General features: G+C 45.0%; 1 protein-coding gene across 2 annotated transcripts; it reads right to left on the bottom strand.

Annotated features, from left to right (window-relative positions):
- Nucleotides 1-6: 6 nt before the first annotated feature.
- On the bottom strand, nucleotides 7-24,213 carry dom (domino helicase). Of its 2 annotated transcripts, none has more exons than XM_086973426.1 (14): nucleotides 24,102-24,213; nucleotides 16,207-19,459; nucleotides 15,616-15,957; nucleotides 14,817-15,357; nucleotides 13,701-14,505; nucleotides 13,274-13,507; nucleotides 12,838-12,969; nucleotides 12,454-12,579; nucleotides 6,954-6,992; nucleotides 6,018-6,545; nucleotides 5,408-5,801; nucleotides 4,526-5,115; nucleotides 2,802-3,333; nucleotides 7-2,564 (listed from the first exon to the last, which is right to left on the bottom strand). In XM_086973426.1, the coding sequence occupies exons 2-14, from the start codon at nucleotides 19,445-19,447 to the stop codon at nucleotides 1,330-1,332; spliced, it is 8,739 nt and encodes a 2,912-aa protein (XP_086829552.1). In that variant the 5' UTR covers nucleotides 19,448-19,459; nucleotides 24,102-24,213; the 3' UTR covers nucleotides 7-1,329. The 2 variants fall into 2 exon arrangements, with proteins under 2 accessions (XP_086829552.1, XP_086829551.1); XM_086973425.1 differs by having other exon boundaries at nucleotides 4,520-5,115; nucleotides 24,102-24,212.
- Nucleotides 24,214-25,745: the final 1,532 nt, after the last annotated feature.

Raw genomic sequence — 25,745 nt, 5'->3', positions numbered from 1 at the left:
GGGGAAAGTCTCATACACGATATCAAGGACGATATTAGTTGGGGTTACGGCGGCGCACATGCGCACTTTAGTATCTTTAACTCCCCTAATTCGCACTCGTTGTATTTTCTTCGCTAATCGATCTTTCACAATAGGGATCGCTACAATAAAGGCACCCTTTGCTTGAGTGGCGCCTGTCAATTAACGGCTTTGCTTTTTTCTTCGACTCCTTAGATCGCAGTCTTACCGTTATAGTTACTGTTATTATAATCACTGTCGTATTATCTAAAGCGTATGTATTACATTTTCGTGCTACTTCCTAGTCAAAATGTATGTTTGTATACTTCTGTATATTTTACTGTACTGCCCCTGTGACGTTATTTCTTCCATCGTTTATAAATTCACCAAGTTAACTCATCGCATAACGAACTTTGTTGTTGTTATTATTATTATTATCATCATTATAATTACCTAATTGCAGTGTAACACAGTCTTTCTGTGGGGCATGAAGTTTTTGTGGTGATTGCCCCATCTCAGTGCCGTGTTTCTAGTGGCCGCCCTACTGATACGCATTTCATTAATTCAAGGGCATAGTGCGTACACACCTACGTTGTATGATGCACATCTTACTGCCACGTCCAGCCTAAGCCAACTGTTTCTCTATCAATCTCGCACACATTCAAATTGTCTCCATATGAATCGTCGTCAGCTATTATCACTATTTTTATTATCATTACGATAATGATTATTTTTCTCTTAGAATTCTAATCGGCTTCATCAGCCAAGCCGACTTCCACGATCAATATTAACAATCGAATGGAAACAATCGATTACAATTAAAAGTACACAAATCTTAATCGAGCTCAATATCATCTCAATACCTAAATCTAGTGTAGTAGCAATTCACAGTATTGTTATCATTATACATATATAGGATTGTGGCAACGGAGACGGGCACAAGTCTCGTTTCGTTTTCCACAACGATTTCCTCTGCCATCAATTATCCTCAGACACGCGTCCTACAGCGGCCTACAACCACTCTATGCTGAATTAATTATGTCTATCAATAACGCTCTGAGCTGGGCCTAGCTGCATCAGGACCGTCTGTCAGGACAACCCGGTGACGACAATACCGATTGATTGATTGGTTGAGATACCTGGAAAATTCTGCGTTTGCGTTCGATTAGGGACTATTGCCCTATTTAAATTCATCTTCATATATACCATTCGCACTCGTCGATATTTCAATGATTAACGTTAGAACTTCATTCGATTTCATTCGATCATTCTAACTACGTAGTGCCTCATACACACAGCGTGCACTCCTTTTGTCGCCTCTCCGTCCTTGATCTAGCCTTGTGGAGGCTGTGCGCTATTGTTGCTGGTCGACGTGGTTGCTGTTGTCGCTGTTGAGACCAGCTGATGTTGTTGATGTTGCTGCTGCTGCTGAGCCGCAGCTGTTGTCGTAACTATCGTTTGATGCGCGGCTTGATGCTGTACAACAATAGCTTGACTCACGGCTTGAACATTCTGTGTTTGAGCTTGCACTTGTTGTGTGGTGACAACCTGATGAGTGACGACTTGAGCACCGCTCGTATTTCCCGTACTGGCGCCTCCCCCGGCGCCAGCCGCTGACGTCTGGTGTACGCTAGTGACGAGGCCGGCCGCGGCGCCACTACTGGTACTCACGCTGCCACTGGTTGCGGACGACGCCGCTTGAACGGATGTAGCCTGAGCAGCCTGCGTCACCTGGGCAACGGCCTGCGCCGTAGTAGCCGTTACCGCGTGATGTTGGGCCTGTTGCGCAGCAGCCTGTGCAGCGGCTACCTGCTGAGCTGCTTGATGTTGCTGGGGCGTCGAATGACGGATTCGCATCGTGTACGGTAAACCTTGGGGCGCCTTACCCTGGGCGGCGGCCACGGCTGCTTGCTGGGCTCGGGCAACCTGAATCGCAGCCTGAACGGCCATCGGATTGACGCTGCCGACCGATGACATCGGTATCTGAACGACGGCAGTCTCCGTGCCGTGCTGTTTGCCGAGCACTGCCTTTGGTTGACCTTGCACCGTGAGAATGCGAGTGGGCGCGCCCGTCGATGAGGGCGCCGTCAAGGTCACCGTAGCCACACCGCCAGACTTGACCCCCTGCTGTAGCGCGGTGAACAGCTGCGTTTGTGCCGATTGCGCGTGGGCGGATCCGCCCATACCAGTCACGCCCATTGCGCCCATACTGCTCGCTGTACTGCTACCGGCCGAGCTAGTTGTCGTTAACACGTAGTTACTCTGCTGTCCACTGGGCAGCACGTGCTTGATGATCTGTGATACAGCGACCGGCTTGATTGCTTGCGAACTCTGCGTTTGCGTCCCACCAATACCTGACGTACCCGGCTGTTGGTGGACGATTTGCACTGTGGTCGTTTGCAACCCGCCTGACGAGACTGTTTTGGCACCTGATGTGGTTCCTTGTTGAAGTTGCTGCTGTTTCTTGACCTGCTGGAACACAATACGTTGTTGGCCACCGCTTGACGACGGGCCCCCCTTAGCTGCTTGGGCCGCGGCCGTAGCGGCTGCCACCGGTAACGTGATTCCTGTAATAAAAAGGTATAGCAAATGAAACAGATACGTACACATGCGCTTTGACATTTTTGCACGAACACCCCCTATAAGTAAACCATTCATCTGTGGCCCAGATGACATCCATACATTTTAAACACATAATGCGTCGCATATACAACCTCATATGTGCGGAGACTACGACTGCTGATTTTTCTAAGAACTTTACACCTTTAATAACTCAATCATTTTTTCTCACTCGTCTTCGTTACCTGTGACCGTGACCGCTGACACGGGTAAAGGCACCCCGCTAGGTTTGACGAGTGTAGCTCCTGTGGCAAGAATCTTTTGCTGGCCAGTCTGGTTGCGCTTTAACAACTGGGTAAGCTCGCTCTCGTTGACAACCGTTCGAGCCCCTGTCGCCGTCTTAACCGTTTGACCCACCTGTCCGACGATTTGTCCGAGCGGGCCAACCTTCGCAACGCCTGCCTGTGTTGTGTGCGTAACCAGCTGGCCTGGGGCAACCTGAGACGTGACTTTGATCGCCTGGGACGTGACCACCTGCTGAATCCGTTTCATCTGACCGCCCGGCTCGCCACTGGTGCGAACCGTTGCTCCTGTGCCCTGCTGTCGAATCAACGTCGAATGTTTAATCGCCTGGAACTGCAGCTGTTGACTTGGCGTCACGCTACGGTTAGCCATACTGCGTTGTGCAGCTGCCTGCAGCTGTGCTTGGGATAGTGAGGTCACCGAAACGACGGGCGTGGCTGCCATCAACTGCGTGGTGCGAATAGGAGTCGAGGACTGTTTCGAACCTCGGTGAAATCAATTATTCGCCATTCAAACGGTGTCAAAAAAGGTCGATAGTCATTATTATTATTGGCGGTAATGATGGTTCGAAATAGTACCCGGAATAAGCAACACCACGGCAAGTGAGTTCAGCCGGCACGCGCATGTTCAGCCACCAGCGGATTCCGTTGTTGAGGAAACAGGTCGCGATAGTTGCGGTGAGAATAGTAAAAGTAGTAATAACGGCGACGGTAGAATACAAATATAAAAACACAAAAACAGACAAAAAACACGAACAAAATGCACATACACACACATAAAGCAGGCACCGTGGTTAGTTTCAGCGATGCAAGCCGAATTAATCCCTACGAAATATTCATATCGAACATTAGATCTGATGAAAGCAAAAAACTGATTTTCAACATAACGCATGAATGACTATTTGAAGATGTCTAGTGAATCCTCATCGACAGCAGAGAATCTGAGGAACTTCGTTAGAGAAAGAACAACTGTGATGGTTAATGCCTAACCTGTTGCTATAAGTCACTGGTTAATTTGGGCTAAATTAGTGGGCACTAGTTCTCACTGTGTTGCACTTCAATACGAGCATTTACGTTTAGTCTTTATTATCTACATCTTTAACCAGCGGGCAGCAAGGATATGAATACGCACAAGGCTTTCCTCATCTTTTTACTCCAAAGGAAATAAACACGCTTACCTGAGTGTGATCGAACGCCGCGCTAGTCTTTTACACCAATAATCTAGAGTTAATATATTCATTTCCAACTCGGTACACACATATGCAGACGGCTGTGAATCACAGCAAAATCAAGCAGGACCCACAGAGCTGAACTTGACATTTTACCGTAATCGTGTTGTTCCATTTTCCATTAATTGTAACGCTTACTAGCTAACCCCCACATCACGCTAGTATATATACAATGTCGTCAAACACTACCAAAGAAAATACCAGCAACGAGGATAAAAACGATCGTAAAGTTAGCCGTTAGCTCCAAACAACACAGATATTATTCCTCTGTAAAGGCGAAAGTTCTACAAAGCAACTTTCTAGCCTTTACTCATTCTATTTCTCGTATTGTACATTCACATACTCATATGCGAATAGCGTTACAGACTAACTAAAATACAAACAAATACGCAAACGTTATCTTAAAAAGATAGAAAAAAAGGCGAAACTCACTCTTACCGCTACAATCGGTTGGGGCTGAGCGTTGGTAACGATTTTCTGCGCCTCAGTGGCCGGAGTCACTTGATGCGCAGAGGTTACCCCACCGACCCCACCCACTACGGCCATAACTGAAGGCACCGTTGTGTGAGCAACCGATGTAGCCGACGTAACGATCGATGTTCCCGTTGTAGTCGTCGCGCTGTTTTGGCTTTGCGGAATCGTTGCGCCTGCATTCGGCATTGCCCGCGCGACTACTCCTGACGTCGTGAACTGGGCGGTAGCAACGGCTGGTGCCGAAACCATTGCTGTGGCACCGGCCTGTTGCTGGACATGCGACTGTTGTGACTGCTGTGATTGCTGCTGCTGTGGCTGTTGTTGTTGTTGCTGCGGTTGTTGTTGTGCTTGTTGGTGTTGTTGTGCTTGTGCTGGTTGTTGTACTTGGTGCTGCACTTGTTGCTGTTGCTGCTGAGTCACGGCGGTTGTGGCTTTAGTGCCCTTCTCTTTGCGAACTCTTTCTTCGCGAAGTTTGGCCAGCGTTTGCGGATGCTGCGGATTGTCGTAATTCACCCCATGTTCAGCCATGACCGCCGCATGTTTGGTGTTTCTGCCTATAATCGCGAATATGCAAGGATAAAATTTGCAGGGCGAGACATGAAAGCGTCTTTGTGCAGTATTAAATGAGTAACGCGGGGCTTTTGGTCTCTCTGTTCGTTTTGTCTTCTGGATGAAAACAAAAAGATCCTTACAGTCGTCTAAACCGAACATCGGTAATGCTATGAAGTTGATCTGTGCTGTACCGATCATCTTAATAGCGTATTGTTAATATAATCACTAAATAACAAATTCGATAAAATTAATTGTCTCGATAACGTAATCAACGCTCAGAAGATCCGCACTTACCATTTGGTTGGGCGGTGTTGGCAAAGACTGGCCTGAGAGCAGGTGCATGGTGAACGGATACGGTCTTGATAACATCGAATCGGCTTGTGTACATGTTATTGAACGACGCATTGGAATCGGCGGCAAATAGAGAGCCGGTTTTAATAAGACGTCCGGTCTTCTGTTTTAAAGCCTTCTTGACAGACTTCTTGTCGTATGCCGTAATCGGTGCGTTTGGCCGGCCTTCTTCGCGCGGCGCCAGCACGTTCTCGAACCGATTTCGACACTGTTTAGGTGAGCGGTAAACCCGTGCTACGGAGGAGTTTAACAGATCAGCTACTAGGTCCCAGTTCGGTAGATGGCCAGGCGAAAGAATTGTCAGGGAACTAGGCAACTCCTGCAGATGTTGAATAACCTACAAAAATATATTAACAACAAAGAGCAAATACAGAAAATAGGTGTGTTTGATTTATCAGTAATTTTCTTCAGTACTTATATACTCTTAAAGTAATGCACGATTAAAGAGGTACCTAATACAGACAGGTACGTGAATCAGTCACAGCATGAGATCAAAGACTTAACGAATATTTTTCATGTAATGAAGGTCTCATCATTGCAGATTGTTTCCTACCTGGAGAATAGCCCAGTCCTCACTGATAGTCCACTCGACCTGGTTGCCCTCAGGAGCAGTTGTTTCAGCTTGTCTTCTAGGAGTGCCAGTCGAAGTTGCTGGAGTGGTAGGTTGACCTGGAGTTGCAGGAGCGCCTGGAGGAGTTGGACTTCCCGCAGGTCCAGTTATAGGCGGCTGAGTCGCCTGTGTCCTTTGGGCCATAAGCGGACCGGATGTTGGCGGTTGACGTTTGAGTTTGAGCATTTTCGCTTCCTTTCGAAGCTTAACAAGGACATCGGATGGACGGTCGAAGAGAGATTTTGGCCCGCCGTGGCTTTCCGCTCTGCCAGCCTTGCTAAGCCCGCCCCGCCGAAGGAGCGGCGTTCCTGAAGCCGTGGAGTCAGTGCGCAACCGCTTCGAAGCGTTTTTACGTACGTAAACAGGTGGCAAAGCATTCTCCGGCATTTGCTCACTATCATAGAGGTAGAGTTGGGCATTATCTACATAAACATCATCGTCTCCAGCCGGCGGTGTAGGCGGTGCCCAAAGCTGAAACAGTTGAGTTTAGATAATGTTGCAGAACTAAGCAGCCTCAATGCAACCCGAGTATGTCTATACGTATCAGCATATGTGCTATATACAACGTGTTCACATCAGGTACTAATTTATAAATAATGGTAGACCTCTTTCAATGGAGAACATGTAAAACATCAACTCATACGTTACATTGACAAAATAGTTGTTAGACACCTTATTGGAAGCAATCCCAAAGCTGCAATCTGTATATTAACTTGTAGATAACTTATTAATATTATATTATATATTATTATATTAATTTTTAATGTAATAATACTTAATTACATTATAATATATTCAAAATAAAATAGAGAATATATCCTTTTTAATTAAAAATTAGAGATGTATTTAGGGTAAAGCAGTAAGCTGACGGGTACTTACAGGTAAGGCTACTGTGCTATCCCGTAGGCCCAAAAATGCCTGCAAGGTGAGCAAGCACGTGTTACAATACGTGACTCGGTTGTAATTAAAGGCTCTTTAACATCTATCAGATATTCGTTGTTGTTGCTATTGTTGTGTAACACCTGTAGGAAACATATTTTTGGGTACACCTAAGTATTTCCAGGCCAGATATATGGCCGAACGGGTAAAGAAATATATTTCAGCACGGCAACATTGCGCAAAATTTACCGTGAACAATTTAGCTAAAAAGGAATTTGCAGAGATCACTAGGATACAAAGTGGAACGTTGGCGTTAATATTCAATATAGAATAGTCGAAAACAAACCACCCACAACTGAGTGCGGTATAGATGCAGTCCGCCATCGGGTTACACCGCTTATTAAGCGGTCCACATACCTTTGCCACCATGTGGTTAGCTCTTCTAACAGGCATAATGTTGAGGAAATTTCGATTTTAATAACATAAAAGGCATAAAGAATATCTCGTTCCTACTACGACTCGACCAACTATTCGTTACTGAAACAGCGGCAACGAAAACCGTCAGGGGCAAAGCAGACAGAAAACTGCTCGGGCGTACAAATGCAGGCCGTAATGTAAGAATGACAACTTCATTATAGGCAAGTTCAATTCCAGTCCATACGCATGATCCGATAGCCCTATATATTGACACTAAATCAGATACTCAACCGATAATTTTGTTTCGACAATGCAGTAAACTTGATGGGTAATCGACCACGAAACTTATAGAAGATTCGTAGAAGGATTATCTCTTCAATGACCTAGTGTCCAAAATAATTTCCTCATGTCTTACAAAAATTGTGGTGGTCAATTTCAAAAGCAGGCGCAGATACAATTCGTTTAACAAAATTTAGAGTTCTACAAAATAAATTGAAAACCTTTATCAATATATTAAGATCAATTATTTTTTGGACCTCTAAGAGAAGTATTTTAGAGTAAGATATTTTAAGGTCCGATTTTCGACCTTCGGTTGTTCCTATATTAAAATGCTTTAAGACCATAAGTTCTTGAAATGAAATAATTAAAGGCGATCTAAATCATAGAATTCTTCTCTAACTACCTACATACCTGTGTTCATTCGATTTTTGCCTACTTCCCAGGAGACAGCATTCTCAGAATGCAGCAAATTTGACCTAAACATCGTCTTCAGTGTCAAATTAACATGAATCCAAAACTCTACCGCAATCGGATGTATGTCTGGTATATCAACAGTTCAGTCAATCGGTAGTACGAGATCAACAGCCGCCAAATGAAACAGCCATGTTCGCGAGATTCGGCGCTGGTTGGCGATTGATCATAAATCAAATTATTGTAAATCAGATCCATAGATAGTTACTCCGTACAGCGGCAGGTACATCGCTGTTTCAGGTTTCGCTGAAGATAAACCTGCGGCTTTCCGGGTGGGTCCTAAAGACCCAACTGGGAATAGGCAAACAACCGAACGAACTCAGGACGACCAGGCGGGTGTGCCAGTGTGCCCCTCCCTCGGTAGAAACTGCGAGAGGACTTTAACGCTTGCGTTGATTCAGTGAGAAAGATGAACCAAATTATTCTGTGTGTGAGAACCGATATGATGTGACCATGTTAATGACTAGGCTGACTTGTTACTGCCGCTTTTATTCCTGATCAATAAACCGTTTGAATTTTCTGATTTTTTTATTTGTATTGTAGAAGATCATTATAAGCATTATATATATATATATATATATACATATATATATATATGTATTTTATTTGATGACGAATAGTTGACTTGTGATTTTTGCTAGTGCAAGCGGGGGAGAGGCAACCGACCGGCCTGGTCGTCCTGCAGTGACCACCGTGAGAGAAGCACAGCACACAACACCAGATCGTACACAATACCACCTACACTTCATCACTTTATTCAATTACCATCATCATCATTGTTATTATTACAACTCAACACTTTGCCGTGGAAAGTGGCCACAGCGCATCGACTCCTTCCTTTCGGCCCTTAGTTAGTCCCTTGCTTTGTTTGTTGTTTTTATTACTGTTATATATTTTGTCTGTTTTTGTCTGTCCCTCCCACAGACACAGCTCATCAGTATTCCTGTGTTTCTATGGCGTGTGTCTGTCGCATGAAATTCCCTGTTTACGTGCATCTGTCTCTGAGTCGAAACCGCATCCATATTCTCGATGATATTTAATGACCACTTGTGACACTCAGTTTAACGGAATTAAACGAATTTCCTAACCTTGTTGTACATTTTTAATTATCAATATTTAATCACTCTTGGATACGCGCGTTATGATGCGAGATATCTCTCAGCTTGCTTGCTGCACACGCCTTCGATCGGCATCCACTAGCAACGACTTTAGTCCATCATCATGCATTTGTTATCTGAGTTATGTTTACTCCAACGTCGTTTTTCAGGGACACACGGAATTTTTAACTTTCAAATTGCTTCACCTGTTTGTGCTTATTCTCATACACGTGTTATTTATCCTTTTTGCCACCATAAAATCTATTATATTATACCAGCATTGGCTAATATTCGGTTACGTTATCTATTTAATTCTTGTGTGTAGGTGTGTCTGTATGTCACCACCGCTATTCTATTCGCCCATTCAATCAATTGTTCATTCATCTATTTATACTCCTTATATATATATATATTCGTCAATATTATTCACTCATCTCTTTGTACAGATGGGGCGGGTATAAGCGGAACGACACTGGCAAAACTACGGACAAAAGTTGGGGAAGCACCAACTTTTCTTTAATTGCCTGCCCTTTTTTTGTCCGAGGTAGATCTACTGAACACTTCACTCTAAATCGTTACACGCATTCGCTTGCTCTCTCTCGCTCTCTTTCTTGCCACCTGACCATACGACCACGTAAACAGCAACCCTCAGATACAGGGCAAAGCGGGGCAAATAGCAATGCTATTAAAATGTCGCCAAATACTTCCTTTCTCTATCAGACCCTTTTCTGTTCGTTCCCCCTGCCAGCTCGTGGTATCCATCGGCTGTAGAAATGTTGTTTCTCTGTATCGTTCATTCGTCTGGTTAGTTGGTATGAGAAAAATAGAATTTTCTATATGTATCATGGCAATCTGGTGGAATCCCCCATTTACGTGACCTCTGTCTTTAGTCTACCTAGCCACACACGCGCGTTTAATTCTTTCTTCTTCCCTCGCTGAATTTGTTAGTAATAATTTTCATTAATTAGTATTATTGTTATTAGTAGTAGTAGTGTATTATATCATTCATTAAATATATAATATTATTAATTTACAACTGCAAACCAGCAATAATCCATATACTAGTTTGTTGCTGCCCTCGGTGTTATCTTCACTTCATCTTTTCTGCTAGCTCTCCTGCGCGTATATACAATTGCTTATAAAGCGGTATCTTGTTGTGTTGAAATTAAAAGAAACGTCGAAGTAGTAACCATATAATAATAGTACTAGTGCTAATATAAATAGACGGATATCTCAGATATGGTACCATGTCCACCATAATATATGTAACTGTTATCAAAAGCTAACAAACGCAAACCATATGTTATGGTTTGCTAGGATTTGACGATGGCGGTGACGATGACCCCAAACGTCCGTTGTCACGCAGAGAGAAGATGTTCCAAATTTGATTAGCGTAACCGCAGCAGGCATATTATTGCTATAGTTACTAATATTTGTAATGTTATTTTTCATTATCATTTTAAATTGGACCATTATTAATCTATACATTGCTACGTAACCATACGGCAACTCATGATGGTAATACTCATAATACTAAAATTTTACAAAAGCGTTAGACCATTATTATCACTCCGTGTCGCCTCGTCTGCTGTTTTAGGCAACGAATGTGATTTCGATAAAGAAAAATAAAGCGAGTTCACTGTGCTACCTTGAGGTACGCAAGTAATACACCTTATTTCCGGGCCATCGGAAATTAGTCAGAATTTTTTACCATGCCAAAACACCGCAGGTTTAATAATTTGTCTTTTCAACATCACCTAGCACAAACTAGGCATTCGCTGTTGACAAAGTTACAGCAAGCGGTTCTTTAAAAGCGTAACAAAAATATCATCCATTATTCATTTCGCCGTAATTTTGCACGTGGAACCATTGTTTCACCATTTCATTCATGTTATTTAATACCACTTTGTCAAATTGTTGGAGCAATTTTTGTTGCTTTCTCTAAGTTAAACAGTACCAAGATGGCTTTCAACGTAATGCATATTTACCAGACCATTATGGGTAAGTTCGTTTTTTCAAAGAAGAATCACGAGGGGCAACTGAGAACGTCATACAAGATCGACAAAGCACGTTTTGTTCTGGAAAAGTCCGTTTCAGAGAAATGAAGTCGGCTCAAACCAAGCAGCTCAAGATTCAAATATCGGCTCACAGAATCGGCATTGCCACGGGATTACGCTGAATGAATAGGTCGTTTCGACTTGACCACCTCTCCCGCTACCTCTGCACTGTTGTTGTTGTGGTTGTTGTTGTTCATAATGCCATATCACGAATTTGCAGTTCACAACAATAAAACAGCGACAGCATTTAATGCATTGGCTTTTTTCCAATTTGGTTTTTTCACCAACAGCTGCTGCTTCCATATCCTCACTCTATCTAGCGTCCTCTTCATCCTTCAACCCATTTTGTTCAATTCAACATCCCCCTCCCCCTCACTCCAATTCATTGTTTATTACCCCGCTTATTTTTTCCACCTCTGTTCCATATGTCTTGTGTGTTTTGTTTTAGCTTTTATTTTAAGCTAGCTAACTATTTACATGTGCCGACCTCGCAGAGCCGTTATTTCTAGGCGAGCCGTTGTGTCTTTCCGCTTGCGTAGTTGCCCCCTGCCTTGTGCGTTTACGCCCCTCCGCCACCACACCCGCAGCTCCCCTCTTTCTTTCGATTGCAGCTGCCCCATAGCCTGTTGTAGCTGTTGCCGTTGTTGTGTGGTTATTGTTCGCTTCTCCGGCAACCCCAGCGCCACGTCTCCGTCTAGGAGGTTGTCCCCCTGTGATGATTTCGACGCTGCTGGCGTCGTCATCATCATCTTCATCCTCCTCGCCGTCATCCTCACTGTCCTCATCTCCGCTATCACCTTCATCGTCATCACGATCATCATCATCACCATTGGAATGATTACGGCGTCTGCTCCGGGTAGCGTTAGCCGCAGCTGCCGCAGCCGCCGCGGCTGCTACTAGCCGCCCGCTCATGCGTTTCGACGGCGATCTGCTCGGAACTCGCTGTTGCTGCTGTTGTAGCCGGACCTTCCCCCCCCCTCTGCGAGGTCGCTTTGACATGGTGTGGGTGTTGTGGTTTGTGTTACTGCTGTTGTTGCTTGTGTTACTGTTGGTACTATGTCGTCTGCTGTTATAATGCCTAGCACTGTTTCCATATCTATTGTTCTTATGGTGATTATTGTTGTTGTTATGAGCAAGTGTGGTTGCTGCTGTAGAAGCCGGCTTCCCGTTCGATTTCACCTCTTGTGGACTGTGCGGCCGCTTATAGCTGATCAGTGGCGGCGTTTCCTTCATAGCCTCTTCGCGCTCCTTCTGGCTCTGGAGTCGATTCAGCATCCACTCACGTTTCTGAGCTTCGACTTGCTCCTGTAGACGATATTCGATCGAAATGTCAGCGTCACAAAAAGCACGGGAGAGTAAAAGGTGAATATGACGGCGTTAAAATCAGTTTTTTTTTTTAATTTTTATCAAAACGTTTTGTGCGATTCTGTCATATGAGATTGATAGATGCAGAAAATTTTGGCTGCTAACGGATAACGGAGATTTCAATCAGACATATGGTCTTCACATCTTTTAGAGAAAGACAATTTAGTTTTTTCTATGTTTCACGACAAATAATTTTACCTCTGCTTGTTTAAGATCCTCGAAGTCGTGCTGGGTCTCGAGGAATCGGAGCGCGTACTTTTCAACATTATTCAACTGGCTCATTAGTACTCGTTCCTCTTCAGTCTCCTCTGTTCCAAGATTACGATTCTCCTAAAGATAATAACAATAACACGCCTTGTTATAGTAATGATCTGTGACAAAGCACTGCTGCGTGCATTGCACGACGCAGCTGGTTTTTCTGCACATGTGTATACTGCTAAAGAAGCTTCTTAGCTTAAGAAGCCGATATCTAAGATCCTACAATGACGAATTCCATAGTATTCCACAGACGAGTACAAATAACCCTCCCTTAATAGCAGACACAGATTGTCCCTAAAGTCATTCGGTCTATTGCATTTGCCCGATCACCCAATGGTTCATCACGATCATTATCGACAATATGAGAACTACGAACCTGATAGGCAATTTCCTCATCGAACTCGGCTAAATCCGCGGACGCTTCAGCGCGTGCCCGTTTAGCTGCCTTTGCATCCGCCTCTTCCTCTACTTGATTTAGAGTTCTCTCAAAGTCCTCCTGTTCGCGACGCAATTCAGCACTTGTCATCGGCGTTTCCTCCTCTTCTGATACCTCTTTTTTGACAGTGGTGCATTCGATTGTCTGGTCCTCGAACAGATCGGTTATCGTATTCTGAAATAACGAACATATGTATATTTATGTACAGTCTTACATTACAGAGATTCAATCGTAGTACGCTGTATAACTACGCGACTGCCACATTGCAACGCCTACAAAAAACAACTGCTAAAACTGTCAATACTCCGAATACGTTGTATTGCTGCACGATATACACGTGAATGCAAAACTAGATAAAAGTGCATACTGATCGGAAGAAGCTCGTGGTGAAGTTGCCGCCCTCGATCGCCAACTCGCCAAGCATTCGTTTTTGGTTAGCTTTCCGTAGAATGTTCTCTTCGACAGTGCGTTCGCTGACCAAACGATAAATGTGGACATCACGGGTCTGACCGATGCGATGACAGCGATCCTGCGCCTGTGCGTCCATTGTGGGATTCCAGTCGGAGTCATAGAAGACAACAGTGTCGGCGCCCGTCAGATTGAGTCCCACACCACCGGATCGTGTCGACAGTATGAAACAGAACAGACGCTTATCCGAATTAAATCGCTCAACCAGCACCTGCCGCTGTTCGATGTCCGTGGCGCCGTCAAGCCGAAGATACGTGTGACCATGCATCGTGAGGAACTCCTCCAGTACATCAAGCATACGGGCCATCTGTGTGAAGATTAGGACTCGATGTCCACCCGACTTCAGCTGCACAAGCAGCTGGTCTAATGTTTGGAGCTTACCGCAGTCGAACTGAATCAGACGGCGGTCAGGGAATTGCGTCTGTTGGCGAGCTCCGATGCGCGCCAATAGATCGAGCTTGGGTCGAAGTTCTTGACGCATTCGAGCCTCGGCTTGACGCCAGCCGTTTATGAGATGAGGGGGCGGATGGGACGCGTGCATTTCGATGGGAGGTGCACTAACTCGCGGGTGAATACATAAAAACTGATTCCACTGAGCTTCGTACTGCTCCCAAAGAAGGTCGGGCGAAGGCACCAGCTCTCGGAGAGCGTTTGTGTCACTCCACCACGATGTGTGCGAGTGGATATTCTGAGTGTAAAGGTGACTGTAAAGAATTAGACATAATTATGAATTTTAGAAGCACTCGACAATTAAGGCTTGCTGATAAATTATGTTAACCTTATAATAATAAACAAAATGGCCAATGGATCGTTAGTGCTCGGCTTATAAGATCTAAAATAAGCATAACAGTTGAGTTGTATTGTGGATTATAGCTTTTATTCGTGCCCTAACAAGCTAGGCTTTATTACACCAGACATTTGCATCGCCGAACACGCGGCAGCGTTTAATAGGTTCTTTGGTTTTGAGTCTTATTTTTAAGGCTATTGATAAAACAACAAAACTAAGCTAACTCACCCTACACCAGTTCCATAAGGGGCGCGACGCACGGCGTGTTCAGGAACCTCCTCGGGATACGGAGTCTGAAGTGGAGCCACTCGTTTGGGCGGTGTTGGCGGCACCCTGTCCTCCAGGTTCGTCACTGATACAGCTTCAATAAGGTCTTGGCCATACACGGGACCCGGAGCACATCGCATGTTATTGATCCGACCTAACAATTTCAGTTTTCCCTGGTAGATAGTCCGTCGCTTCTTTTCGAGACTATCGATGAAAAATGGCGTTTTCTCTCCACCAGTGGTTGCGACACCAGAACCTCCGACGGCGCCACCGGCTGCTGCTGCTGATGACGCTACCGCAGCCGCCACTTTACGTTGTGCAGCAACGGCGGACGCTGCGCTGGCAGCTCCCGTAAGAGCCATTTGACCCCCGGTTGTGGTCTTTTGGCCGGCGACGAGGGCATGGCTCGTCGTCGCTATAATGCTTCGTGGCGGCGTACCAGCTGCTACCGGCGTAGGTGGTCGTGACGCTATAGTTTGCGGAATCACTCCGACTGAGCTTCCTGCAATGGAGGTGTAAATGTAAAGGGTGGTGGACAACAAGAACATTCATATAGTCCGTGCGTACGTGTGAAACCTACAGAGGTTGATGCATGCTGCTGAAGTTTGGACTTTCAATTCAGCTACCTAAGTTTCAGGAGGTCTTGATGAAATTCAGTGCTACATAACGAAATCAGAATCATTTGTTTTTTACAATGTCGACAAATTAGCTTGAATGGCGGTTGTCGTAATGACCAGATCGTGTGAAAGCGAGTACTTACCGACTGTTGTCACAACTGGTTTGTGCGGACTTAGCAAACTTTGAGGTCGTTGAGACTGTACGGCCTGAAGAGCCGGGTTCTGAGCTGTTTGCACCTGGCCTGCTCCGGCTACGGGCATTCGAACCAAACCCCCAGGCCGGATTGCGGCCGCAGCTGTTGTTCCAGCTGTAGTTGCGCCTGTTGCAGGTTGGGGTGCTGTCGTTAATAGAATATGTTGGCCGGAAGTCGTCTGCACAATGCGGTGAAGTGCACCGGTTGCCGTACGGGAGGTTCCTGTTTGTTGGACGTGAAGCGTCATCGGAGATTGCGGAGTTCCCAGCTGGCCCGCTTGACCTCCTTGGGCTGAAAACCATTCAGTAATATTATGCAGTCAAAACAATGTCAATTGATGAGCTACCATGATGTAACTATGCCTCTAACCCGTTATATGTTACAAAAATTATCACTGAGAAACAAAATGACCTGTCGTAGCTGTGCAACGCGCAGCGATTAACACTACGTTCAATAACATTAAGTTGCCTGCACGTGATCCTAAGAGACGTATAGCTCATAAAAACCGTTCTTTTGAAAAAGAAATCATTTAAAGCTTACCTTTTTGTACAAGTTGGAATGTGACTGGCTGCGCATGTGTGGTCTGTCCTTGAGCAGCATCAGGTCGTTGTCCCAGCATAACAATACGGCCGGTTTGCGAGGTCGAAGCTGCACGTAGTTGTCCACTAACAACGCGTCCAGCTGTTGTCCCCACTTGCGCCAGCACAGGTGGCCGAGGGACCTGTGCGGTTGCCGGCGTTGTGGTCGTTCGGATGTGCAAACGAATTTTGCCACTGGGGCATCGTGGAGGTGTCGCCGGGTGGTTTTCGGCGCCTTCGATGTATTGTGGCGTAGTCTGGAACTTTTTGATCCGGTGAGCCGCAAATGCTGTCAACACGAGTTCAAGATCTGCCAGGTGCAAGTTTAGTGATGCGAACAGCGTTTTTAAAGGGCTTTCCATATGCAGAAGCAGTGAAGGTACACGATAGACAAGCCCCTCCATACGGAAAGGTGATGATACAGGTCGCGGCTCAAAGAGAGCAGGGTGATTGCATACCTTTCGCAACTGCATAAGTACGTTTAACACACTTAGTAGTTTGCCCGACGCTAAAGTCTCACGGGTTTTGCCCTGTGACATAAAATCATCGTAGAGGAATCGCTGCCGCTTTGACAATCGGCACATTAGGATATGCTCGTATTTCTGCGGCATTTGTTGCTCGACTTCGCTTTTCAGACGACGCAACAGAAACGGTCGGAGCACCCTGTGCAGGCGCTTGACGAGAGCTTCGTTGTACTCGCTCGAGCCTTCCACCATGCCGGTAAGCGGGTTTGCGAACCATTCCCGGAACTCCTTGTGAGATTCGAACAGGTGCGGCATTAGAAAGTGCATCAGAGACCACAGTTCCATCAGGGTATTTTGTAGAGGGGTGCCCGTTAAGAGTAGACGCCGCTCTGCTTGGAAGTTGACCAGTAGCTGCCATCGTTGACTCTTGAAATTCTTGATATTTTGCGCTTCGTCGAGAATCAAGTAATACCACGGTTTTCGCCGAAACGCCGCATGGTCTTGAACGACCAGTTTATATGATGTAATGCAGACATGAAAGGTATTCTTTTTTGTCCAACCGATTCTTTTAGCCTTGCGCTCCTTCACCGACCCGTAATATGTGAGGATCTTAAAACCTGGACACCACTTTTTGAACTCCATCTCCCAGTTGAGCATGACGGACGTCGGCACAACAACCAGATGTGGCCCCCATACGCCGCGTTCACATGCGAGATGCGCCAGTAGCGAGATAGTCTGTATCGTTTTGCCTAGACCCATCTCGTCGGCCAGGATTCCGTTCAACCTTTGCTCGCACATCGCCACCAACCAGTCAAGGCCAACATGCTGATACTCACGAAGTGTATGCTTCAAAAGGAACGGTACCGGCGTTTTTACTTGTGCCGTTGCCAGATCTAGTCCTTTCGGCTGAAACTTTTCCGCTACGGCAGTTAGCCCACCCAGTTTATCCTCGTCCTCTTCTGGGGTATCTGTACCTCCTGTGTGCTCTTTACAACTTTCGACTACCTGAGGCTTTTCTTTAATTTCAGTAGCATCTGATGACATACTAATTGTCTTATCCTTATCTTGCGTCTCAGCATCAGCATTTTCACTAGCATCCATCCGTTGGCTGGCACCATCCTCCATCACTTCGTCCTTTCCATTTTCCTCAGCACTTTCCTCATCATCATCATCGTCTTCTTCATTGTCTTCATCATCTTCATCACCTCCATTGTCATCGTCGTCAACGTCCTCATCCATTGATTCGTCGCTTGGCGTGCCGCTTCGGTCTCCCGTCTCCCTGGCATCCTCATGTTGCGAATAGTATTTCGCTAATAGCTCCTCAACTGACAGCGCGTTATCACCTTCCAGCTCGTTTAGCTCCTGCTTATGATCGACTTTCTCTCGTCGCTCCTGCTTGGCAATTGTTTCTTCATCATCTTCTTCGGACGAGTCTTCAACGAAGTCGTCGTCGTTGTCTCGTTCCTGGACATCGGACATCGTGTCGGCCACTGACGGGGCCGCTGTTCCTGATGGCGTATCGACGGCCAACTTGTCTCGAATCTGATCTGAAAATTTCTCCGTCCGATCAACCAAAAGATTCAGCTGAAGATCGAGCGCCTCCTTCCGCTTGGCAGCGACCTTCGTATGGATACGGAACTCGAGCAACTTCTCCGCGTTTGACCAGAACGTCTTCACATCTTTGGCGATTGTTGCGGCGAGCTTGCGAATACGCTGCTGCTCGTCGCGCTCTGCCCGCTGAGCACGCAGTTCCTTCTCCTGATGATACTTTTGACACATTCGGGCGCACTTGCGGGCGATCGCTTTCTTCAGCTTGCGTTCCTGAGCGAAATCGTTACTCATCCATTTCATCTCCTCAAGTAGGTAGTCCCAGTGAGCCTTCGCCCGCGGAGGCTCCTGCACCTTTGGCAGCCTCTGCTGGGCCCAAAGCCCGACCTTGCGCAAGGCCGCGACCCGCTGTAACACGTGCGCTTCGTGCTTAGCGCGCTCAGCCAGCTCGTCCCCGCTACAGACGCTGATCGACGGCGAGGTGCGACCGTCGCTCGGAACGGACGCATTGCTACCGCTATGTCCATGATTGGTAGCGCTGGCATTATGGTGATGGTGATCTCGGATCTCCCTACCCGTTGCCCTGCCGCCTAGGGTCAGGATAGGGGTCGCTGGTGGAGTCGCCACCGGCGTGCCGATTCGAACCCCCCGACCACCGTCGCTGCTCGCCTTCACGTTAAGTATTCGCTGGGGTTCGTCTTCGACTGGATCGAGTAACCTCGTACGCAAGTACTCGAGGTACGACGGCGTAGGTTTCCGCAGCCACCCGAGCAGATCCATGAGTTGGCCGCCATCCTTCAGAAAGTAGATCTCACCTAGATTATCGTAATATTTGTCTTTATTGCCTAACAACTCGGCTGTCTTGAGTTCGATGACACGGCGCTTTTTCACCGCTAGAGGTTCGTCCTTCGAGATAACTTGTGCGCTTGTACGTTTAATTGTCGCGCCGATCTCCCCGTCGGCATGCGGCTTCGCATCCCCGGCCGTGGCCACATCGCGTTCCGCCGTCTCCGCCGCGGTCTGTGTCTGGCTTTGGGGCTGACCAGGAGAACTGGAGGTGTGCGCGTCGTGATCGTCTGCGGCGCTCGCCGGCGGAACTGTTTGATTGTTCTGGCTGGAAACAGTGGCAGCCGCCTCTGGAGTGTCGCTTGCCGTTTTTACTGCAAGTGCCTTCGCCGCATGGCAGCTCATGGCAAGGGATAGCTAAAAGAAATAAGAAAAAACAACGCACAGGTTATACACGTTGTTAAAATTAAGATTCATAACGCCTACGCATTTACGAGGAACGTTAAAATGGAACGTTAAAATGGTGCTATGTATCTCCACCCCTCTCCCCCAACGGTGCCTGTTTTCCCTGGCATGCAGCCACTTATTCAGTAAATATTAGGTACTGCACTTTTGTGGTAGCATTTTAGTTCAGATAATCGCTTCGATCGATTGATTATATTTCCCTTTGATTTAAAATTCTTCTCAACTAGCAGCTAGATAACGTTATAGCAAATTTAAGCTAACTCTAAAGGTAGAAAAAGGTTCCAATGGGTTTCTTTGCTGGGAATTGCTTTTGGGGATTAAATTTTTTGAACATTTAGGTGCCGTATCTAAAACTAATGGCACAAGGTAATTAAATAAGCAAATTAACCCTTCAAGTAAATAGGTAGAACTACAATGAGTTTTGCTTTTCCCCAAAATTTCACCCATCATTTCGATTCAGCCGTAAATTGCATTGAACGAGTTTCACAGGAAAAAAGATAACGAGGTATACGACATGCTTAGTGCTTACAACTGAATGCAAACTAAATTAATAGGAATGAACGTTGGTGGTCTTAGTCAAGGGGTAAACTATGCTTGGGAATTAGAAACGCCTTTTCGTAGATCCACCAACCCTCGCAAATGGCTGTATATGAGCTGAACCCCCGTAGAGGTGTACTTTAACTTCGAAGTGCTATGTAAAATATATTGGTGACATCTGCTTCAACTTGAACAGCATCAAACTTTAGTTCTCCAAGGGTTCCGACCGCTGCTCTCGCCATTTTAACTAACACCTAGTGGGAACAATTGACCAAAGCCTTAAGCTGTTTAACCTTATAAGTTTAACATTAATTTACGCTAATAAAATTTTAGCTAGTCACAAATTTACAACAATAGCTGCTTTACTTTCGGGAGCAGGCATGTCTATACGGTATTTTCAATTATAAAGCGGTACAACGTATACCGATAGCTATCGCATAACTTCTATTGCAAGTAGTAACGTGTTTGCTTACTAAACTTAGCGACGTGCGAAGTGATCCAGACTTAAAACCGGGCGATATCATTCTTCCTTTCGTGCTGTGCAGCTAGCTGCCTAAAGCAACGGTTTAATATGGCACCATGTGTAAAACTCAAAACATGCCATTACAAGAACATTACTACCTTATTCACTTCAAAACAAATGGATGCATCGGAGGCATTTTCTTGCACGGGTATCTAGCCCAGATCTCCGGTCAAAAATACGACGAAAATTATTACTAAAAAAATGTTTAGCTTCGTTGCACAGAATTACGCCTACATCTATCACTACAGCAGTACGTTCAGCCGGTCTAGGATAAAAATTAACCCCCGAACAATCCCCAGAAGAAGAAGCCGAAGTGAATTCATGCGCTACCTAGTTCACGAGATGTACTTTTCTACGAACTTCTTGTATTGTTTCATATCAACCTATTGTTCAATTTGCCAAACGAGTTAAACAGCATTTACAGACGTTGGTAACCTTCAGCGAACGCGTTAGGTCTAATTTACATTGACGCTATACACGCACATTAGCCAACGTTTTGTCCATGGTCGAAGATTATAAATTATAATAGTTAACTCGTAGATTCGTCAAATGAGGCACTTAACAAAAAAAAAAAGGTAATATCGTTATTAGCCATGGCAGGCGAATAAAGAGATACTATTTACACATGTTTTTAGAATCCTCAAAATACCGTTGCGAAAAAATGAAGCCTAGTCTAGCTTTTTTTTTCCAGCCCAAACAACAACAAGTAAGGACTGTACGCTTTTTTGCTTTGTCCGTGTACAACCAAAAAAAAATACAGACAGGTCGCATTTTTACGCACACGTTCGTTGAATAAATACCTCCTTTTCGTTTATCGGAACTTCGAGGTAGTATAAGAACACCAGTGTCATTCAGCTATAACCGCAGGTCCTTTATGCTTGCATACCTTCGTTAAAAAATTAATTAAGACCAAGTTTTCCTTGTTTCTAAAGTTTCTGGGTTCAACAGGACCCAAAAAACCCGAGCAATTCTGATAGTCGAATGTTACAATGCACAGAAGTACATACACACGCACACACACACTCAACAACGCACACACCTTGTGTGGCCTTCACAGCGCCACCAAAAACGGTTCACCCAGTTCAGAGTCGGTGACTCTGCAGCTCCGACAAATTGGGCTTTTCGCCCACTAGCCAAGTCAGATAGAGAAACTAGTCCCCACTTCAAACAATGACGGTTACAACAATGACAGACAGGAGCGGGTTGCTCTCTTGACACACACAAGAACGCTGGAAAGCGCGAAACAACAGCAGGTATTCGCAGGTTTGAGTTTGTTTTGATCGACACACCTTTCCTATAAATGGGGCCAAACTACAAATGTTTCACCAGAAAGGCACTTCCAATGCCAAACTTTTTTTGGTCTCTTGGAAGATATCTCAATCTACAGCATGAATGCGTACGGCCGCACTCTCACCACACACACCGGTTCACTGTAGATTATCGAACGATACTAACATCATGAGCCCCACACACAACAGTTAGGTCTTTTACACAGCATCTTTTTAATAGAACGACGACTTAAGCATGGTCTTGAGCTTGGGAAAGACACAAATGTGTTTATTAGAGATTAAAACGAAAGGGTGTCACACAATAGTTTCCTTCACATGTTAAATTAGAATACGCGAACAGTATTCGAAGCACACGCATCAAAATGTCGCACCCACTTCCCAACACATGTACAAGTTTAGTTGAGTTTATTCTTATAAGTATTATTCAATGCGCTTGTTGTTGTAGTTGTTGTTATTGTTGTCGTTCTTTGATGGTCTGGTCTGTTATTTTTTTGTCTACAAGATGACGCCGGTAACTTCGGCGCATGCTGAGCATCAACTTCACGCCTGACGATCTTTCCCTCTACTAGAAAAACAATCGTTTGAACACGCATTCGGCCATATTCTTTATATTTATTCGGGACTAACACGTTTGCGGTACAGATTCGACCTGCGCACAAAACAGAACGTAAATGATCTCTTTCGTCTGGTGGAAAAGACACGTTTGTTACTCTCTGTGCAACATCCACACGAAGTTCACATCAACAGTTATCACTAACAAATGCTCAGCAATGATTCATAGATCTGGATATGAGGAGTGCTTTTGTTTGTGGTGTATCAACATAGAGATTAACTTTATTTAAAGGCCAGTTTGCGTTTCGTTTAATTAGGATAGTTACTCTGACCTGCATATACTTAACTGGTAAGCTGTTGAATTAAGAATAAAACAACTAAAAAAAACGCTTGAAATTACTAGAGTAGATGTCGATGGCAAAAAAATTAGAACAAGACAAGTAGGCCTTTATCAAAACTTTCGATTTAGGTGTGACGACTCTCAGATACTTGCTTTTATATATTGTGCTGTTTCGACGCTGGGAGATGCTGACACAATACAGGTACCAGACAGCGAGGGTCCCACCTAATTTTTCTCTCGCTGCTCGATCGCATAGGTAAATTAGTGGCTGCCGTCACCAGCAGCGGAGATCTTGCTTTTGTTCGGTAGTATTCATCAAGAGAGTCGAAATTCAAGCGGGGCGAATAAGTTACGTTTGGTTGTCTCCAGTAGAAAAACTGCCTTAAATAGTATCGCATGGCGGGTTTAGACAAATGATGATGACGGAATGATCACTTAAGAGCGGTAAAACACCCTCTAATGGTTGCTAGTTTTCTGCTTCCCGTGCGCTTAGAATTTCTTTTGCTTCATATTACTCTAATTTGCAATTTCCGAACGTAACTATTACATCAATTAGTGTATCACGAGCCGCACACAGCATTTTGAGTCTGATAGAGATCGCGGTCTTGTCGAGTTGTTGCTGGCCTGGCGTCATCACTACGGGCGCCGCTGCAGCCGTAAGCAGCACTACAACCAGAAAAAAAACTCCCTTTTATATCGCTTCTGTCCCTTTGCCGATCGACAACCGCAGCAGGAACAGCCCATCAATCGTTCAACCAGCAGCTCTTCGTGGTTGAGACCACCAAATTTGCCAGGTTTTCATCACGAGCAACACAATCGTAGCACTCGAGCACAAATCTACCTGGTCACACACGCGCCTCTTGACCCTTATTGATCGACGACGTTCTTAGGCGACGTGCAGCACGCGACACGTTCATACCTACATACGTACAGAAAGTAATTGGCGCTCGCTATAGCCAGCCGTCGCCGCCGAACCGTCGGGACGAAATGCATAAAATGTACCGCTGTCTGCGGCTGCCGGCGTTACTGCTTCTACCAGTCTGAACAGAACGCAGCACGACTAACTAAACGCACTGGGCGTAGAAGCTACATAAAGGACGGCACAAACAACACACGACTCCGCTGCAAGGGCTTACGTCGGTTGAGCGAAGCGTCGCTCAGGAAGCCGCCATTTTTGCTAGGCCTCCACACGATATAGACGACACTCGACTGCTGGCAGAAAGGTAGCCAGGCAGACACTGTCGCCAAGTAGGGGGGGGGGGTTGATTGGTTGATCACTGGTGGCAATTGGTCGCGAACGAAAAAGCTCACTTTTGAGATCGACCCATTCAGGTTTTCATTGGGGTTACCCACCTGTTCGACGGGCACGTTCGCCTAGTTCATTGCACGTATGCCGTTAGGTGATATTTCGACAAAATGAACGTCGATTTTCGCGGATTTCGAGTCACACCCCAGCTACACTCCACACCGAACCTAGCATTGTCGATGGACGCTCCGACGATGCGGCCTGTTCACTGGCTTCATTTCTGGGTGATTTTTTGTTGGAAATTCGTCGACGTATTTCAATGGATCTTTCACAGTTGAGCCAAGTTACTCAACAGAGAACATCTAGTGAGAAATTTGACATAAAATGTTCGAGAAAATAGAAGAAATCTGTTCTTTTGTTTGTTGAGTTTATGGCGGCAAGCTTTCAAATGTTTGGCGGGCAAATGGAGAGAATGCGAGTTCGGGCTTGTTTTGCCACAAAATAGAGCCGTACGTAAATGTTTCTGTATAATTTGACTTTCATTTCGTATCTGACCAAGCCTGCATGGTCCTCAATAGGACTTAGTATGATATATTCGCATCACCTTGATACAGAATAAATACAACGGAGAGGTGATGAAACTCTATTTAAAGCTATGGCTATTTTAAACGTTTTTGAAATATACATATGTCGTGATTTTTTTCTCTATGCGAGCCAAAAAGTAAATAGCAACGAATCGAAGCAACTTTGTTCCGCATTACATGACACAATTCAACAAAAAGAGAAAACTGACAAACTTTTTTTCAAAACAACCTTTCTCAAAAAACCAAAGATGTCGCAGCTGTACACAAGAATTTGCCGTCATTAACCTACAGCGTTGCGCATGCTCTGAATCTACCGGCTCTCAATATTTTTAATACAGATTAATAATAATAAATATTGCATTATAACAACAATAGATTCAGGTAGACGTGAGGCACAAAGTTGAGAAAATCGTGAGACTCTTTTCGTATTAGTATTAACAAGGATCTGATTGCGCTTGTTGTTTGACCATGGATTTAGCAATAAAAGTAAAATATAGACGAAAATCGAATATCGATCCCGTAACGTCAATAAAAAATTACGTTCTTCTTTCACACAGGCAGCATCAAGAGCACACTTTTAGTCGAACTTTAATATTATTTCAACGGAGAGAAAATGATAAAATAATGATGTTTAGATAGTCAGGCGCAGATTTTTTGGAATTAAGCCGACATGTATTGGTTGTGGTAATTTCCGTAATTTCTATGTGCAAGAATGCACTAATACTATGAAGTTTTGCCCTAGTAGATCAGTCACTTTCAGTTCCAATGTGTTAATAATGATGAAGTAATCGTTAATCACTTCATTAATTTGTCAATTAAATCATACATTCAAAGCCCCGCGTGATATATAGTAGATGTGAAATAATTTGTTGGTACCTAAAAAATATTTGTAATACTCACCTATCAACTTCCATGCCTTCAGGTCTCCTTAGACATCATATGGTCGCCACGCTTGGTAGAAATGTCGGAATTTAGAGCCGTTTATCGACCTAACAGTTATCTTCAACTTGACTTACGCTATCTATTAAACTTAAAGACACATGGTCTTTAGGGTCAAAACCAGGCGTAGATGCCCTTTATTCGGTGCGCGAAGCTAACTGGCTAAAACAATTCTTAACGGTAATACTGTACGTAAAGCTCTAAACTTTTAGTTAACTGAAGTTTAAT

This window comes from Varroa jacobsoni, unplaced genomic scaffold (genome assembly GCF_002532875.2).
Source record: "Varroa jacobsoni isolate VJ856 unplaced genomic scaffold, vjacob_1.0 contig03729, whole genome shotgun sequence".
Lineage (NCBI taxonomy): Eukaryota > Metazoa > Arthropoda > Arachnida > Mesostigmata > Varroidae > Varroa > Varroa jacobsoni.
This window is presented reverse-complemented; position numbering and strand designations above follow the sequence as displayed.